The 18,668-nt window shown below is 46.2% G+C and overlaps 1 protein-coding gene across 1 annotated transcript in view; it reads left to right on the top strand.

Moving 5' to 3' along the window:
• LOC127001089 (fat-like cadherin-related tumor suppressor homolog) overlaps nucleotides 1–18,445 on the top strand; it is a 76,142-nt gene extending 57,697 nt beyond the window's left edge. Inside the window, exons 36-45 of the mRNA XM_050865265.1 lie at nucleotides 3,173–3,310; nucleotides 3,768–3,911; nucleotides 6,206–6,379; nucleotides 7,093–9,465; nucleotides 9,670–9,961; nucleotides 10,467–10,550; nucleotides 12,086–12,316; nucleotides 12,929–12,952; nucleotides 13,315–13,464; nucleotides 14,696–18,445. Of these exons, the coding sequence (XP_050721222.1) occupies nucleotides 3,173–3,310; nucleotides 3,768–3,911; nucleotides 6,206–6,379; nucleotides 7,093–9,465; nucleotides 9,670–9,961; nucleotides 10,467–10,550; nucleotides 12,086–12,316; nucleotides 12,929–12,952; nucleotides 13,315–13,464; nucleotides 14,696–15,171 (4,086 nt within the window). The 3' untranslated portion in view covers nucleotides 15,172–18,445. The remainder of the gene's footprint in view (nucleotides 1–3,172; nucleotides 3,311–3,767; nucleotides 3,912–6,205; nucleotides 6,380–7,092; nucleotides 9,466–9,669; nucleotides 9,962–10,466; nucleotides 10,551–12,085; nucleotides 12,317–12,928; nucleotides 12,953–13,314; nucleotides 13,465–14,695) is intronic.
• Nucleotides 18,446–18,668: the final 223 nt, after the last annotated feature.

The raw sequence follows: 18,668 nt of genomic DNA, 5'->3' as shown, positions 1-18,668 counted from the left end.
CTTCTTCTTCTCCTCCTTCTTTTTCCATTTATTCCTCCTCCTCCTCCTCCTCCTTTGTCTCCTCTGACCTCCATGCATTCCCTTCCTTTTCCCCTCCTCCACACAGCCTATAGGCCTACCCAACATCCTCCTCCTTTGCCCTAACCACTAAATTCTTAACTCTTGAATAGGCCTGTAAGAGGAGGAGAGACAGTGAGGGAAATGCTGGTTCAGTCTTCTTCTTTTTTTTTCATTATTTTCTTCTTTTCTCCTTTTTCTTTTCATTTTCTTCTTTTTCTTCTTCCTCTTCTTCATTTTCTTCTTTTTCTCTTCTTCATTTTCTTATTTTTCTTCTTCCTCTTCTTCATTTTCTTCTTTTTCTCCTTCTATTTCTCATTTTCTTCATTTTCTCCTCCTTTTTCTCTTCTTCATTTTCTTCTTTTTCTCTTTTTTTCTCCTCTTCATTTTCTTCTTCCTCTTCTTTATTTTCTTCTTTTTCTCCTTTTTCTCTTCGTTTTCTTCTTTTTCTCCTTTTTCTCTTCATTTTCTTCTTTTTCTTCTTCCTCTTCTTCATCTTCTTTTTCTCCTTCTTTTTCTCTTCATTTTCTTCTTTTTCTCCTTTTTCCTCTTCTTTATTTTCTTTTTCTTCTTCCTCTTTTTCATTTTCTTCTTTTTCTTCTTCCTCTTCTTCATTTTCTTCTTTTTCTCCTTCTTTTTCTCTTCTTCATTTTCTTCTTTTTCTCCTTCTTTTTCTCTTCTTCATTTTCTTCTTTTTCTCCTTCTTTTTCTCTTCATTTTCTTCTTTTTCTCCTTCTTTTTCTCTTCTTCATTTTCTTCTTTTTCTTCTTCCTCTTCTTCATTTTCTTCTTTTTCTCCTTCTTTTTCTCCTCTTCATTTTCTCCTCCTTTCCTCTTTTTCTTCTCCTTCTCCTCCTCCTCCTCCTCCTCCTCCTCCTCCTCCTTCTTCCTCCTCTTCCTCTTGTTCTTCTTTTTCTCCTCTATTCTTCATACTTTCCTCCTCCTCCTCCTTCTTCCTCCTCTTCCTCTTGTTCTTCTTCTTTTTCTCCTCTATTTACTTCTTCATACTTTCCTCCTCCTCCTCCTCTTCCTCCTCTTCCTCCTGTTCTTCTTCTTTTTCTCCTCTATTTACTTCTTCATACTTTCCTCCTCCTCTTCCTCTTGTTCTTCTTCTTTTTCTCCTCCATTTACTTCTTCATACTTTCCTCCTCCTCCTCCTCTTCCTCTTGTTCTTCTTCTTTTTTCTCCTCTATTTACTTCTTCATACTTTCCTCCTCCTCCTCCTCTTCCTCTTGTTCTTCTTCTTTTTTCTCCTCTATTTACTTCTTCATACTTTCCTCCTCCTCCTCCTCCTCCTCCTTATCTATTTCCTTCTCACCTCCACAACTCTCCATAAGGTTGCTACCAATGCCAAAACAACTGCAGACTCTATATTCCTTCTCACTCCCATCAACAAACAGACTCTATATTCCTTCTCACTCCCATCAACAAACAGACTCTATATTCCTTCTCACTCCCATCAACAAACAGACTCTATATTCCTTCTCACTCCCATCAACAAACAGACTCTATATTCCTTCTCACTCCCATCAACAAACAGACTCTATATTCCTTCTCACTCCCATCAACAAACAGACTCTATATTCCTTCTCACTCCCATCAACAAATAGACTCTATATTCCTTCTCACTCCCATCAACAAACAGACTCTATATTCCTTCTCACTCCCATCAACAAACAGACTCTATATTCCTTCTCACTCCCATCAACAAACAGACTCTATATTCCTTCTCACTCCCATCAACAAACAGACTCTATATTCCTTCTCACTCCCATCAACAAACAGACTCTATATTCCTTCTCACTCCCATCAACAAACAGACTCTATATTCCTTCTCACTCCCATTAACAAACAGACTCTATATTCCTTCTCACTCCCATTAACAAACAGACTCTATATTCCTTCTCACTCCCATTAACAAACAGACTCTATATTCCTTCTCACTCCCATTAACAAACAGACTCTATATTCCTTCCTCCCATTAACAAACAGACTCTATATTCCTTCTCACTCCCATTAACAAACAGACTCTATATTCCTTCCCACTCCCATCAACAAACAGACTCTATATTCCTTCTCACTCCCATTAACAAACAGACTCTATATTCCTTCCCACTCCCATCAACAAACAGACTCTATATTCCTTCCCACTCCCATCAACAAACAGACTCTATATTCCTTCTCACTCCCACCAACAAACAGACTCTATATTCCTTCTCACTCCCATTAACAAACAGACTCTATATTCCTTCTCACTCCCATTAACAAACAGACTCTATATTCCTTCTCACTCCCATCAACAAACAGACTCTATATTCCTTCTCACTCCCATCAACAAACAGACTCTATATTCCTTCTCACTCCCATCAACAAACAGACTCTATATTCCTTCTCACTCCCATCAACAAACAGACTCTATATTCCTTCTCACTCCCATCAACAAACAGACTCTATATTCCTTCTCACTCCCACCAACAAACAGACTCTATATTCCTTCTCACTCCCACCAACAAACAGACTCTATATTCCTTCTCACTCCCATCAACAAATAGACTCTATATTCCTTCTCACTCCCATTAACAAACAGACTCTATATTCCTTCTCACTCCCATCAACAAACACTCTATATTCCTTCTCACTCCCATTAACAAACAGACTATATTCCTTCTCACTCCCATTAACAAACAGACTCTATATTCCTTCTCACTCCCATTAACAAACAGACTCTATATTCCTTCTCACTCCCATCAACAAACAGACTATATTCCTTCTCACTCCCATTAACAAACAGACTCTATATTCCTTCTCACTCCCATCAACAAACAGACTCTATATTCCTTCTCACTCCCATCAACAAGTCAAAACAACCTCTCTTTTGGCCACCTCTTTGGATTCTTCTTAGGAGCAGCAAGCAGTGTTTTTTTTATTTATTATTGTTTCCTTTTTTTGTGCCCTTGATCTGTCTCCTTTGTTGTAAAAAAATAAATAAATAAATAAATCTTCAACCCCACTAATGCGACTTTACTTGCTCGTGTCGGGAGGGTGCCTGCTGGCGATGACGAGTCCAAGACGTGTCCAGGCTGTGGTGGCGGAATAACAACTATTTTCCGTCATAGGTCTCGGCCAGTGACATCGACTACGGCGTAAACAGCTTAGTCCGCTACAGCATCAGGGCGGGAAATGATGACCACTGCTTCACCATTGACGACCACACTGGAATTATCACCGTCATCAAGAAACTGGATAGGGAGAAGGTGAGGAACTGTGCTCTTGTGATGTGGTTTTCCTTATTCAAATAATGTGGCTGTCTGCTGGTTTCCGTCCTGTTGGTCATATAGTTTAACATACCCTGTGACCTTTTTCCTTTCTTTGTCTTTTTCTTTTACATCTTTCATTTTCCTTTTTGCTTCTCCTTCTTTTCTTCCTCCTCTCCTCCATCTCCTTTTTTTTTCCATTTCTTTCATTTTTTTCCATTTTTTTCTTCATTTTCTTCTCCTCCTCTTCCTCTTCCTCCTCCTCCTTCTTTGTCCTCTTTTTCTCTTCTTCATTTTCCTTTTCATTATATCCTTTCTTCGTTTTCTTCCTCTCCTTCTCCTCCTCCTCCTCCTCCTTTTCCTCTTCATTATTTTCTTTATTTTCTCCTTTCTTCTTCATCATTCTTTCATTTCTTCCTCCTCCTCCTCCTCCTCCTCCTCCTCTTCCGCCTCTCAGGTCGCACAGTACCAGTTGACGGTGGGTGGCAGGGACTTGGGCAGCCCCAGCAACACTGCCATCACTCAGGTCACAATCCAGGTGGGCGACGTCAATGACAACGCTCCCAAGTTCACACAAGACAACTATACCGTGATCGTTCAGGTGAGCCGAGAGGGTAGTGGTGGTTAGCCCGTCCGCTGCAATTGGCATGGATTTGGCATTCACTTGTAGCCTGGTAACATATACTCCCAGGTCTTTCTCTGCCTCTGGTGGATAGTGGAGTGTTTCCCATGTGGTACTGGTATGCTGGATATCCCTTCACTTGTAGCCTGGCAACATACACTCCCAGGTCATTCTCTGCCTCTGTGGTGGATAGTGGAGTGTTTCCCATGTGGTATTGGTATGCTAGATATCCCTTCTGGTAACATATACTCCCATGTCTTTCTCTGCCTCTGTGGTGGATAGTGGAGTGTTTCCCATGTGGTATTGGTGTGCTGGATATCCCTTCACTTGTAGCCTGGTAACATATACTCCCAGGTCTTTCTCTGCCTCTGTGGTGGATAGTGGAGTGTTTCCCATGTGGTATTGGTGTGCTGGATATCCCTTCACTTGTAGCCTGGTAACATATACTCCCAGGTCTTTCTCTGCCTCTGTGGTGGATAGTGGAGTGTTTCCCATGTGGTATTGGTGTGCTGGATATCCCTTCACCGGTATCCTGGTAACATATACTCCCAGGTCTTTCTCTGCCTCTGTAGTGGATAGTGGAGTGTTTCCCATGTGGTATTGGTATGCTAGATATCCCTTCACCGGTAGCCTGATAACATATACTCCCATGTCTTTCTCTCCCTCTGTGGTGGATAGTGGAGTGTTTCCCATGTGGTACTGGTATGCTGGATATCCCTTCACTGGTAGCCTGGTAACATATACTCCCAGGTCTTTCTCTGCCTCTGTGGTGGATAGTGGAGTGTTTCCCATGTGGTATTGGTGTGCTGGATATCCCTTCACCGGTAGCCTGGTAACATATACTCCCATGTCTTTCTCTGCCTCTGTAGTAGATAGTGGAGTGTTTCCCATGTGGTATTGGTGTGCTGGATATCCCTTCACTTGTAGCCTGATAACATATACTCCCAGGTCTTTCTCTGCCTCTGTGGTGGATAGTGGAGTGTTTCCCATGTGGTATTGGTATGCTAGATATCCCTTCACTGGTAGCCTGATAACATGTACTCCCATGTCTTTCTCTGCCTCTGTGGTGGATAGTGGAGTGTTTCCCATGTGGTATTGGTGTGCTGGATATCCCTTCACTGGTAGCCTGGTAACATATACTCCCAGGTCTTTCTCTGCCTCTGTGGTGGATAGTGGAGTGTTTCCCATGTGGTATTGGTATGCTAGATATCCCTTCACCGGTAGCCTGGTAACATATACTCCCATGTCTTTCTCTGCCTCTGTGGTGGATAGTGGAGTGTTTCCCATGTGGTACTGGTGTGCTGGATATCCCTTCACTGGTAGCCTGGTAACATATACTCCCAGGTCGTTATCTGCCTCTGTGGTGGATAGTGGAGTGTTTCCCATGTGGTATTGGTGTGCTGGATATCCCTTCACCAGTAGCCTGGTAACATATACTCCCATGTCTTTCTCTGCCTCTGTGGTGGATAGTGGAGTGTTTCCCATGTGGTATTGGTATGCTAGCTATCCCTTCACTGGTAGCCTGATAACATTATACTCCCATGTCTTTCTCTGCCTCTGTGGTGGATAGTGGAGTGTTTCCCATGTGATATTGGTGTGCTGGATATCCCTTCACTGGTAGCCTGGTAACATACACTCCCAGGTCTTTCCCTGCCTTGGTGGATAGTGGAGTGTTTCCCATGTGGTATTGGTGTGCTGGATATCCCTTCACTGGTAGCCTGGTAACATATACTCCCAGGTCTTTCTCTGCCTCTGTGGTGGATAGTGGAGTGTTTCCCATGTGGTATTGGTATGCTAGATATCCCTTCACTGGTAGCCTGGTAACATATACTCCCAGGTCTTTCTCTGCCTCTGTAGTGGATTGTGGAGTGTTTCCCATGTGGTACTGGTGTGCTGGATATCCCTTCACTGGTAGCCTGGTAACATATACTCCCAGGTCTTTCTCTGCCTCTGTAGTGGATAGTGGAGTGTTTCCCATGTGGTACTGGTATGCTGGATATCCCTTCACTGGTAGCCTGGTAACATATACTCCCAGGTCTTTCTCTGCCTCTGTGATGGATAGTGGAGTGTTTCCCATGTGGTACTGGTATGCTAGATATCCCCTCCCAAGGTTCAGGACTTTACATTTACATTGAATTGTAGCAGACACTTGTTGCTCCACTCCTGTAGCTTGGTGATGTCCTCGTGTAGGAAATCCACAGTCAAGGAGTTATAAAGTGTAGAAGATTGAAGAATTGGTTTAGGCGATTACAAAGCCACTGTGTTTTTATTAGGAGAACCGACCTGTGGGCTACTCAGTGATCCGCCTCATGGCCACCGATGCCGACGCTGACCCCAGTGGCGCCCCCTTCACATGGGAGGTGATCAACCAGCCTGTGGAGAGCCGTGCCTTCACCCTGGACCAGGATGGATCACTGAGGCTGGCCACCAATAAACTCAACCATAAGGTAACACACAATTTTTTTTTAACTTGCATTTAATCTGTCCGTTGCGATTGACACGGATTTGGCTTTCACTGGTAGACTGGTAACATACGTATAGTCCCAGGTCCTTCTCTGTGGTGGATAGTGGAGTGCTTCCCATGTGGTATTGGTGTGCTGGATATCCCCTCCCAATGTGCAGGACTTTACATTTTTCTTCATTGAATTGTAGCAGACACTTTATATTCCATTCCTGTAGCTTGGTGAGGTCTTAATGTAGGAAATCCACAGTCAAGGGGTTAAGTAAGCTCCACAGATACTGAAGGTAATACCAAGGCACCATTTTTCTTTTGTTCTTTCATATTTTTCTTTTCCTTTTTTCCTTTTCTTTTTCTTTTCCATTATTCTTTTCTTCTTCATTTTCTTCCGGGGGCTTCATGGTGCAGTGGTTGGCACACTCGGCTCACAACCAAGAGAGCCCAGGTTCGATTCCTGGGCGGAGTGGAAAAATTTGTGCGGCTTTTCCGATACCCTACGCCCCTGTCCACCCAGCAGTGAATGGGTACCAGGTATATGATCGGGGGTTGTGTCCCGTCTCCTGGGATCTGTTTCCTTCTAAAATTCCTTCCCCCTTCTGTCTCTCCCCGGCATATGACCTCAGCCGTTGCCCCGACTAAACGAAACTTTCAAACTTTCCTTCTTCTCTATCCTTTCATTCCCCATTTTTCCTTCTCCACCAGGTCCAGGATCAGTACGTGGTGCAGGTGCGAGTGTGGGACAGCGGCTCACCACCTCTCCACGCCAACACCCAAGTTACCATCAGCGTGGTGGAGGAGTCTCGCTTCCCGCCAACACTCTTCCCGCTTAAAACCGTGGTCATCAGTTTCCGGAGTGCCTTTCCTGGGGGCATCATCGGGCGGGTCACTGCACTGGACCAGGACCCCTATGATACCCTGCAGTACTCCGTGGCGCCCTACCCAGAGGAAGTCAGCTCCATCAAGTACTTCGACATTGACAGTGAGGACGGCACTCTGGTGGCACTGACGCCGCTTGATGCCGGGAACTACAGCGTCAACGTCAGTGTGTCGGACGGGAGGTACCATCGCACCGTGCAGGCTTCCATCGAGGTCTCCGTGGTCACTGAGGAAATGGTTGAAAATGCCGTCATCATCCGCCTGGGTCCTCTGTCCTCCGATGAATTTCTCTCCAGGTATCAGAAATATTTCCTCAAAGCTATTGCCATGGAGCTGTCGGTGCAGGAGCATTCTGTGGTCCTGGTCAGCCTGCAGCCAGCCCTCGTGCACTCACACTCTTTAGAAAAAATAGATTACATTCCACAGCGTTCCAAGAGAGACATACAGAGGAGTCTTGATGTTCTGATAGTTGTCAGACTCTTTGAAATCTACATGACAAGAGAACATCTGTTGCTGAAGCTAAAAGAAAAGCAAGTTGACATAAAAGAGAAGCTTGGCTTGCCCTTTGTGGACATCATGGAGTCCCTGTGTGTGTCTGGCTCAGAGTGTGGCGGCCATGGGGACTGTGTGGACGTGGTGGCCATCAGTGAGGACGTGGCCGTGCCTTTCAACACACAGCTGTCCAGTCTGGTTGCTCCAGGGTTCACTCAGGAAGTTGGCTGTGTGTGTGACCAAGGGTATGGAGGCCAGAACTGCACCACTTTGGTCAATGCCTGTGGGCACCGACCCTGTGCCGAGTATGAGGAGTGTGCACCCACCAACACCAGCAGCAGAGGCTACACGTGCCAGTGCCCTGCCGGCAGAGCAGGACCTTCGTGCCAAGTGGACCTGACAAAGTGCCGCAGCCCTGCATGCCACTACCCACTGAGGCCTCTCTCCTTCAAGGGAAAGAGCTATGCCCAGTACAGCATAGCTCAGCAAAGTGAGAGCAGCTCGCTGATGCTGAGTGCCTTCATGCGCACCAGACACCCGGTGGGAACACTGGTCTTTGCTGCCGGGGACGTGGACTACAGCGTGCTGGAGGTGGCCGGTGGACATGTGCAGTACCGCTGGGACTGTGGCAGCGGGGAGGGGCTGGTCAGGGTGTCCACAGTGAGGGTCGACAATGATGCGTGGCACTTCATCAACCTGACCAGAGATGGCACCATATCAACACTGAGTGTGGATGGCGAGGTGAGTTCAGGAGCGGCGCCGGGTGCTAATGACATTCTGAACATGGATTCAAACTTCATGTATCTCGGTGCTACCCTCAACAGTGAACCAGAGTCAGGCATGTCTTCTTATTCCCAAAGCAGCCTGGGGTTTGTGGGTTGCCTCGATCAGATCATTATTGATGGCACCGAGCTTCCCGTGGCAATAACAGGGACGGCCTCCGGGGGTACGGTGCTCACGCGCCTGGCCAACGTGGAGCTCCAGTGTCCAGGTGTGCTGCCCCTGGCCGGCGTGTGTGGCTCCTACCCTTGCCAGAATGCTGGGACATGCATAGAAAATGAAGGTTCTTATAAGTGTAATTGCCCTCCACGCTTTACCGGAGCACAGTGCCAGGTGGACACGGCTCCCTGCTCCTCCTCACCCTGTCTGAATGGAGGCAAATGTGTTGTTGTTGGCCACACCTATAAGTGTCAATGTCCTTCAAAACTGAGTGGAAAGCGTTGTGAATATGGTGTTTTCTGCAACCCAAACCCGTGCCAGAACGGCGGTCGCTGTGAGGAGGGTGCCGATGGGCCTATATGCAAGTGCCAACACTTTACCGGTGCAATGTGCCAGCTGGACATTGACGAGTGCACCCGCAACCCTTGCCAGAGCGGGGGAACCTGCCTCAACTTCTTTGGTGGGTTCAAGTGCATATGTTCCTCCAATGTTACCGGTGAATACTGCACAGAGGCCGTTAGGAAGCCTGAAGAGCCGTCCTCCTCCCTGAACATCACCCTGGAGGAGCTGCTGTGCATCCTGGCCGTGTTCCTGGGGTGCGTGATGGCTGTGCTGCTGCTGGGGGCCTGGCAACGGCGGCGGTGGAGGCACAAGCGTCACCAGCAGAACAACCGCGTCAAGCTCACGGACCACCACGTGAAGAACGACCTCAAGGCGAATGACACTCCAAAAAGAAACTCCAAAATCTGCAACGTGGAGGCGGACCAGGTAAGACAGACGCTCCCACATGTTAGTTTTACCAGACTCACTTCTTTGGCGTCAAGTTACAGGATGAAATTTGAATGTTTTCTGTCCATATTTCATTTTGTGGATGTTGTTGAGGCTCTGTGTGTTAGGGCGTCAGCGTCTTAGATGTTTTGTTTCTTACAGACTTTTGAGTTGTTTTCTTTTTGTTGCCTTGGTGCCACACAGCAGGGGCCGCCGCTGCCCCCCCGCCCGGCCTCCTACACCCCCAGCGGCAACGACTCCGCCATTCTCAACACCCTCAAGCACCTGGCAGACCTCTCTGCCGCGGGCCACGAGAGCCTTGAGTTGGAGACACTCTCGCGATGCTCCCATGAATTCCTCCACAGCCTTAACAAGCCCGTGGTCATGCCGCCCAACCTCTCCCCTCCGCCGCCCTCCAACAGTGACTCCGACTCTCTCCACAAGCCCTGGGACCACCACAACAACCTCAACGACTCGTACTTCATGCCAATCAAGGGTGAGTCACATACCACTGGAAATAGAGAAATATATACAGCAGGTGTACGACCAAGCCTGATGGGCGAGCCTCCCATGACTCCCTCTGCCAGGGGGGCACCTCTTTGGCCGACTGGTAAAGGAGTGGCTCTCCCGTTACGCTGGTCGCGGGTTCGATCCCCAGCGCCGGCAAAACCTTTCCTTGTCTGGGTTAATTTCTCGTGTGTGAGTGTAGAAAAGAGAAAATCCTGGCATTTCACAGGGAGTCCCAACCATTGTTTAGCCATGACCCCCTTTTCCATGCCTTCCTTCACGCCTCACCTCTCATTGCTCAGGCTTCCACAAGTACATTTCAGCACCCACACTCTGAAAACTTACTAACCTGTCCACTGTGATTGGCACGGATTTCACCTTCGCTGGTAGCCTGGTAACATATACTCCCAGGTCTTTCTCTGCCTCTGTGGTGGATAGCGCTGGGCGTGCGTCACCTTGCAAGTACCTTCATATGACCTCCTTGTGTTCCCCAGACGTGGGCTGTGACCTGGTGACCAACCTCGGCGAAACCCACACCTCCTCGGCCCGCCAGTCCCCCTTCTCGGACGATTCTTCAGGTATGGCAGCCCTGACTTAGCCCCTTCCAGACCCCTGTATTTTACTATTTATTTATTTTATTTTATTTTATTTATTTTTTAATTTTTATTTTATTTATTTATTTTATTTATTTATTTATTTATTTATTTATTTTTTTTTTTTGCTTTTTTCTCAGTATTCTTTTCTTTCATTAATTTTTTTTATTCTAGTCATAAGGAAAGTTAATTTTCAGCATGAGGAAAGAAAAAGAAATTGGTATCTCACATCTTACACACACACACACACACACACACACACACACACACACACACACATGACTGTCTATATACTCATCTATACTTTCCTCTATAAGATTAGTGATTAGCAGCCTTTTTTTCACATTTAGTTTTGCCCTTCAGCTGCTTCCTTCAGGCCCGGTTCACACTGTGCCGAGTCTGGGCCACGACAACCCACCCACTCGGCACACTAGGTCTTGGGTTTGAGGGGTTGATGTGAAAGGGTCGCACATGGTTGGAAAGAGGTCTAGAAACGTTCACCAGATGCTGAGTTGGCACTGTTTGAAGGGGGACTAAGAGTCGCTGGGATGTCATGGCCCAGAGTTGACACAGTGTGGGCGGGGCCTTACTGTAATAAAATGAATGAATTGAAAATGCTTGCTAGGGATGACTTGTATATAAGGTGTGCTAGAAAGAAACTGAGGAAGCCAAGACTTACTTAGCTCGCAGATACCAGGAAACAGAGGCTGAGGAATGAGGAGAAAATAGAAGTGTGATCATTGCAGGACTAAAGGGAAAATAAATACCTATGAGGGAAGAAGTGAGTCTGGCTGCCATAGCTTAACCCGTCCGCTGTGATTGGCACGGATTTGGCCTTCACTGGTAGCCTGGTAACATGTAGTCCCAGGGCATTCTCTGCCTCTGTGGTGGATAGTGGAGTGTTTGCCATGTGGTATTGGAATGCTGGATATCCCCTCCCAAGGTGCAGGACTTTACATTTTTCTTCATTGAATTGTAGCAGCCACTTTTGTTCTGTTCTTGTAGCTTGGTGATGTCTTCTTGTAGGAAATCCACAGTCAAGGGGTTGATCACACATCTGTAATAGATAGAGATTGTATCATAATGTGCAGATGCAGTCAGGCAAAGTCTGGCACACAATAGGAAGTGTAAATGTGGAATTGGTGGAGCTTGCATGTCATAACAACAAAAAAAAGTATTGGTTGTTTTCCAAATGTTGAATAATGGACTGTCAAATAATGGGGGATATGTATGTATGTATGTGCACTGGTGGCACTAATAGCATGCCTGCTTAACACTCAATGTTGGTAAATGCACTCTAATGAAAATTCCATTCAATTCCACTCCATGTATTTATTTGGTACTGCTTCTAATTTATGATCTGCATAAATTGTGTTTTGTCCAAGAAAACATTAAAGCCTCCCTGTAAGGGGTTTAGGCTCACCCCCTCACAGCAAGGAGGGAGGTGTTGCAGTGTGCTCTCATGACAAGACTTTACCCTCAGGAGTAACAAACCTGTGTCTATATCCTGGCGGTTACAGTGAGGGGCCAGGCGTCAGGGCCCCCCGCCGTGCCCCCTCTCCCCAGCCCCCACCTCCTGTCTCGCCGGTTCCCAGCACATTTAGACCACCCTCCGGAGGCCATCACAGCTGATAGTGACAACACCGGAAGACTGTTGCATGGCCCTCAGAGCCAGGCCTCTGCCTTGCGTGGGCCCTACACAAGGGTTCCCTGTGGCCCAGGAGTCTCTAAGGCCCTGAGAGAGGGACATCGTAAGTCAGGCTGCCGGCTGAGTGACACTTTACCTTTGTGACAGCCAAAGGGCTTCTGTGAGACAAAGCAGCGCTGTGCCAACACTCACCCACCAAGTTCCTGTGCTGCTTGAGATAACCAGCCGCTGCTGAGAGTCTTTGAGGCTCAGCTTTGAGTAGCGCTTACCATAACAAACCATACAAGTTGACGTGGTGATAGTAAAGTGCTTGTGTAATATTATAAGAACACGAGTGCTGTCGTGTTTCGTCCCTGTGTAACTTCCGGACCTGTCCCCTCAGCATGCTGCTAACTGACACAGTCTTGTGCCGTGCCTGGCGGCCGCACTCACTCTGCCATCACACGGCCACAAGACCAACAAAGTAGTCTGTAGTTAATATGAAACTAGGTAGTGGTTGTTGTTGATTTAACATATTTTTTGGTTGATTTTTTGGTTTTCAACTAACAAAATGTTTCATCAATATACATGATGACTTTTGAACCTCATCTATTATGATATATTTGCTCTGTAATTTTAAGTAAGTTTCCCAGGTTGAGAGGAGGGAGAATGCACATTGTAACTCTAAGCCTCTGGGGCTGGCCACTCACGTGTCTTCTGTTTCCTTTGCACGCAGCACCGGGCCGGCAGAAGAAGAAAGGTACCACACCCTACTCTAGTACTAATATAATTTACTCCTTTTGTGTGTGTGACAAAAATCATAAAAGTCTGCAGGAGAATTAGGCTCAATGAGGTGCTGGAACTTTGAGTGTAATATTCTGTATTAGATTATTCTCTTTGCATGATATCCCATACATTACGTTCACCATCTTGTGATGCATGTGGAGAAAGCTCTTGAGCAGTAGCATGGGTCTGGGGTTGTCACGTGGAAGTCTTTATAGCACGCTGTGAATACACTGACATACACTGAAGGCTGAGGAATGTGGATCTGTCTCAACAAACCCACATGTAGCTCAGTGTCAGAAAGCCCTGGTAATATTGGTCTGTGTTTCCCATCCCTAGGCTACCATTGGGATGACTATGACATGCGTGGCCCTCACACGCTGGTGGGCGAGGGGGCCACGGCCGCCCCGCCAGACCTGCTGATGCTGAGCCAGGGCACCTCCCTCATCCATGGAGACGACCCCATGGAGGGAACACCACTGCTGCCATGTGAGACTTAGTGTTTGTAGATGTGTTCATGAAGACATAGTTGTTATTTTCTCTGAATTCTAGCTCTACAATCAGGTTTAACCCGTCCACTGCGATTGGCACGGATTTGGCCTTCACTGGTGGCCTGGTAACATACAGTCCCAGGGCTTTCTCTGCCTCTATGGTGGGTAGTTGAGTGTTTCCCATGTGGTATTGGTATGCTGGATATCCCCTCCCAAGGTGGAGGACTTTACATTTTTCTTCATTGAATTGTAGCAGCCACTTTTTGTTCCATTCCTGTAGCTTGGTGATGTCTTCTTGTAGGAAATCCACAGTCAAGGGGTTGAGCAGCTTTCTTCTCCTGTATTGTAATTCATGTCATGGATATATATAAAAGAAAGTTGGCACCAGAGCTGACCCTTGTGGACATCCTCAGTAGTCTGTTCAAATGAAGTGATTCTCTGGTGCCGGGCAATATGTGTCAGGCCTCTCCTGACTGGTTGGCTCTCTCTCTGACTCATGATGGTAGGCTGTCAGTCACACATGGGGGCGTATTATAAGACACTTGTGCTTCTCACATCAACTATTTCCTAAGGCCAAAAAGGAGGTCAGTCGGGTACTTATGAGTGGTATTTTAGGGTCACACTACCACCAGGGTCATAAAACTACCCCTGGAAGTGCCCACAACTCCTACGAGAGCCTTGTCAAATAAGTGTTCTTGGGCGACGAAATGTCTTCTAGTTTGACCCATGCTCTCATGCTAGACATTCCTGCTTACCTCTGATGCAAGATGAACAGACTTAGAACTGATTGGAGAACTCCCAGAATGTTTGTCAAAATTCGGTAAAACAAAAATAAATAAAAAAAATGTATAAATAGAAATCATGTGATGCAGGGAGTGAGATGTATATCAGAGGATCAATGAGGAGTGAATGTGTGTGAGGAGCGAGTAGCTGCTCACCACTCACTCTGTCAACACGTGACTATTATAGTGATGCAGGATAAAGGCTTAGGAGGTGCAGCAGCAGAAAGAACCAAATATAAACATGTAGCTACTTCAGTCTTGTCACATGATGAACACGTAATTCTTTCAGTCACTGAGGGAGCGACTTATAGAAGCAGATCAGACCTTCCATACTTCCACCAGCTATATCGAAGAAGTAACATCACTAATGTCGCCACTAGTTCCAGCCAGCTCCTTGATACCAAACTCCCTGACTGTTGACCTGAGTGTGTGTGTGTTGTCCTCCAGGCTCTGCTGCCACACCCCTGCTGAGTGTGGACGCCCGGGGTGGTCCAGATGGCCGGGATGCGCCAGACGGCGACGAGGACAATGATGATGATGATCCCTGCAGCTTTGAGGAAATACTTCTGGCAAATAATATATCTGTTGACTCTTGCCAAGACCTGACTCTTGACCATTCGTCTAAATACAACATTGTCTCGGACCTTGAAGACGACTGCCCAGAGTCAGCCCTGAAGATATCCAACGTGCCTTCCATCGTCGAGGACGCCAACAGGCTGGGCAGCCCCAGGAGCCGCCGCCCCTTCCACCGCAGAGACTACAGCCACGTGTCGGACCTGTCCTTCCTCTCCGCCCTGGAAGAGGAAGGCGTTGATGACTCAATGTCTGAACTCCAGGAGTCTGACTATGAGCCGCGGGATAGAGTCAGTGAGCCCCTGACACCCACACTGGTGCAGACTTCCCTCTCAGAAGTGTTTCTATAGTCTTGTGATGTGACCACGGCTGCTGCTGCTGCTGGACAAGGAAGCAAAAACTTTTTACCCCACCAGCTCCCACCAGTTTGTTTAACATTAAATTAAATTTGTGGGAAATTATATTTGTGGGAAAGATAAATATGAAATATATGATAGTAGGTAGATAGATAGGTGGACAGATAGATTGACAGATAGATGGATGAATAGATACCTAAGTAGATGTACTGAGAGAAAGAAGAAATTGTTAAATATACATTTATACAAATATATAAATAACATACACACTCTGTTCAGGTTTCAGACAAACTTGCATTCATGGAAAGATAACTAGAATCTAATTTAGCTCAAACTAAATTCATTATTCCATAAAGAAAAAATGTAGTAGGTGTACATGGTTACTTTCTGCTACTCCATGAAAACCTGGAATGACAGAAAACACTTCTCTCAAGTATCTAAAACATCACAAACAGTGTGCAACATTTTCCCAAGCCAAGCCTTCACATGTCCGGTCAAGCACGACGCAAAGCAGGACACACTTTTTACCAACAAGGCTGAGCTCAATGAGTCGAGATTCATCAAAAGTTTTGTGCAAGCAAGCCAAGGACAGAACCGCTATGACTGATGAGGACGTGATATCTCAGGACGGTGAAGGAGGCCACTTCTACCCAGCCTAGGGGGGTATCAAGCTGCTGCCAAGGGTAGGGTTTCACATTAGAGAAACAGGATGAGTGGGTGAGTGTGTTGTGAGCCACAAGCCACAGAGCTGTTCCCGTGTGGACTGAAGGCTGCTGTACTGAAGGGGGAGGCGGTGGCTGAGTCGACAGTGTCACAACGCCACGTTCAGGACGATGTGAGTTCAATCCCCGCCCGGTGCCACCAAGCTGGGATTTTTCAGCCGCCACCGAGTGGCTTAAAACTACCTACATGCTGTCCAGAAGACCACCTATCAACCCGGACTGTAGATTCTAGGATTAAAGATGTGCTCCGGGAGGGCAGCATGAGCCAATGCAAGATGGCGCCACTATAAACACTGGCCTGCGCCACAGTGGGCTGGGCCATACCATCAGGCCCCTCCAAAAACAAGCCTACTGGCGCCACAGGTGAAAAAAAAAAAAAAAAAAAACATGCTTCAAGCCAGACTGTACAGACGGACCTCAAGAAGACACAGGAGAGGATGTACATAAGCCACCGTGTTGTAAAATGTGTTACACCATTTTTTGATACTTTTGTATGTTTTCATAGAGGCTGAAAATGCAAGTGCACCTATTACCATTATTCCTCATGGGAATTTTAAGTTAATGTAATTCACAGTCTGCAACCTTTCCATGAATGCAAATCCACATGAGTCACTAACAGGACATACAAAGAGCAGGTTTCGGTACATTACTGGTACAGTCGCCTCTCGATTAACATGAGTTTAAATAACGTGTTTTTGATTAAACACGAGTTGATATTTAAGGAGATACATTTAACTAATGCGATATGTTCAATTTAACATGAGTTTCATCAATGACGTCATCGAGCGTGACGTCATCCATGAAACATTATTAATACATTGGTGGGAAACAACGAAAAGGTTAGAGTAACAAAATCCTCAAAATAGGCAGACTTTCCCAGTGTCCAGGAACGTAACCCCCCTATTACCATTGTTTCCTATGGGGAAATTATGTTTAAATAACATGATTTTAAATAACGCAACATTTCCAGGAACGTAACCCTCGCGTTAATCGAGAGGTGACTGTACTGCATTTTTATTTCATGCAACAACTATTTTTTTTTATACTTTTCTACTCCTTTCCTACGACCAATAACTCGGCTCACAATTTAACCACCAGCCAGTCACACCCTGCACTGACTCCCCACGCAGGACAGTGACCTCTCCTGACAGTGCGACACTCAAGACTCACTGAGGAGCCTCCCAGCCGGAGTGTCTCAGAGGCAGGTCATTACTATGGTGCCTTGAGGACTGCTGCCAGCCTCTACACATGGAAATTGATATTTGATACTACAATATGAAAAAGTGAAAGCTAGAGAGTTCATATTCCTTTACTGAGATAAATAAATGAATAACTAACTAATCTTTATATATGGGAACATCTTTTCATAACTCCTGAAACTGTTGAGTTATCCAATACAAAATGTGCTGCCTACAAGTTACTCCCATGTGAACGCACAAAAGTTGAACTCTTCCTGTGATGGTATAGTCTGCCGGAGTGAGTGAGGGTTGAAAAGTCTTGTTAGCATCAAGTGTGTAGTGTGCAGAGTCAAGCAACATGATGCACTGTGTCCAACAAACTCTTTGGCTAATAACTGACGACCTTTTTACCGAGTGTCACGTAGTTTTGAGTTTTTTTAGTGCATTTCTTTATTGTTACGTGTGTCATTTTCCCAAAAACATTAGTGTCATAAAATCATAGCATGCATTCAAGGACCTGAGTGATGTGCAGGAAACAGCCACACACGTGAATGCCGGAAAGACGGGACCTGTGAAGATACATGAATGGTTTCTCTTGACACGGTTTTGTTTCTTGTGGACTAGTCATTATTGATACAGAGTAGAACAAGTGCCTATGCAAGAGATCATTATATATTGTGTAAGGTAATTCATGTTCAGATGGACCAGTGAGATACATCCTGGAGCATCAGCAGCATGGCATGAAGGGATCATCCAGAGGCATTGCTGGGAGCTGGTGCCCTCCACCACTGTGCCCGCCACCATCACAATGGCATGAAGGGATCATCCAGAGGCATTGCTGGGAGCTGGTGCCCTCCACCACTGTGCCCGCCACCATCACAATGGCATGAAGGGATCCCCCAGAGGCATTGCTGGGAGCTGGTGCCCTCCACCACTGTGCCCGCCACCATCACAATGGCATGAAGGGATCCCCCAGAGGCATTGCTGAGAGCTGGTGCCCTCCACCACTGTGCCCGCCACCATCACAATGGCATGAAGGGATCCCCGAGGCATTGCTGGGAGCTGGTGCCCTCCACCACTGTGCCCGCCACCATCACAATGGCATGTAGGGATCCCCGAGGCATTGCTGGGAGCTGGTGGCCTCCACCACTGTGCCCGCCACCATCACAATGGCATGTAGGGATCCCCGAGGCATTGCTGGGAGCTGGTGGCCTCCACCACTGTGCTGCCACCAGCCCAGGCAGCGTCACTCACTGCTCCACCTGGACGTGCTGCACCATAACAACATAGTCAACAAAATAATTACCTTTTTGTACTATATTTTTCTTTTAATATATAAATAAGTCCCGTATATATATATATATATATATATATGTATATATATATATATATATATATATATATATATATATATATATATATATATATATATATATATATATATATTTGTGTGTGTGTGTGTGTGTGTGCACGTGTGTGTGTGTGTGCGCATGTGTGTGCGTGTGTGTGTGTATGTTTAATAACTAGCTAGCTAGCTATATATATATATATATATATATATATATATATATATATATATATATATATCTAT

Source organism: Eriocheir sinensis, chromosome 20 (assembly GCF_024679095.1).
Source record: "Eriocheir sinensis breed Jianghai 21 chromosome 20, ASM2467909v1, whole genome shotgun sequence".
NCBI lineage: Eukaryota > Metazoa > Arthropoda > Malacostraca > Decapoda > Varunidae > Eriocheir > Eriocheir sinensis.
The sequence above is the reverse complement of the archived record's forward strand: the minus strand, read 5'-3'. Positions and strand labels throughout refer to the sequence as shown.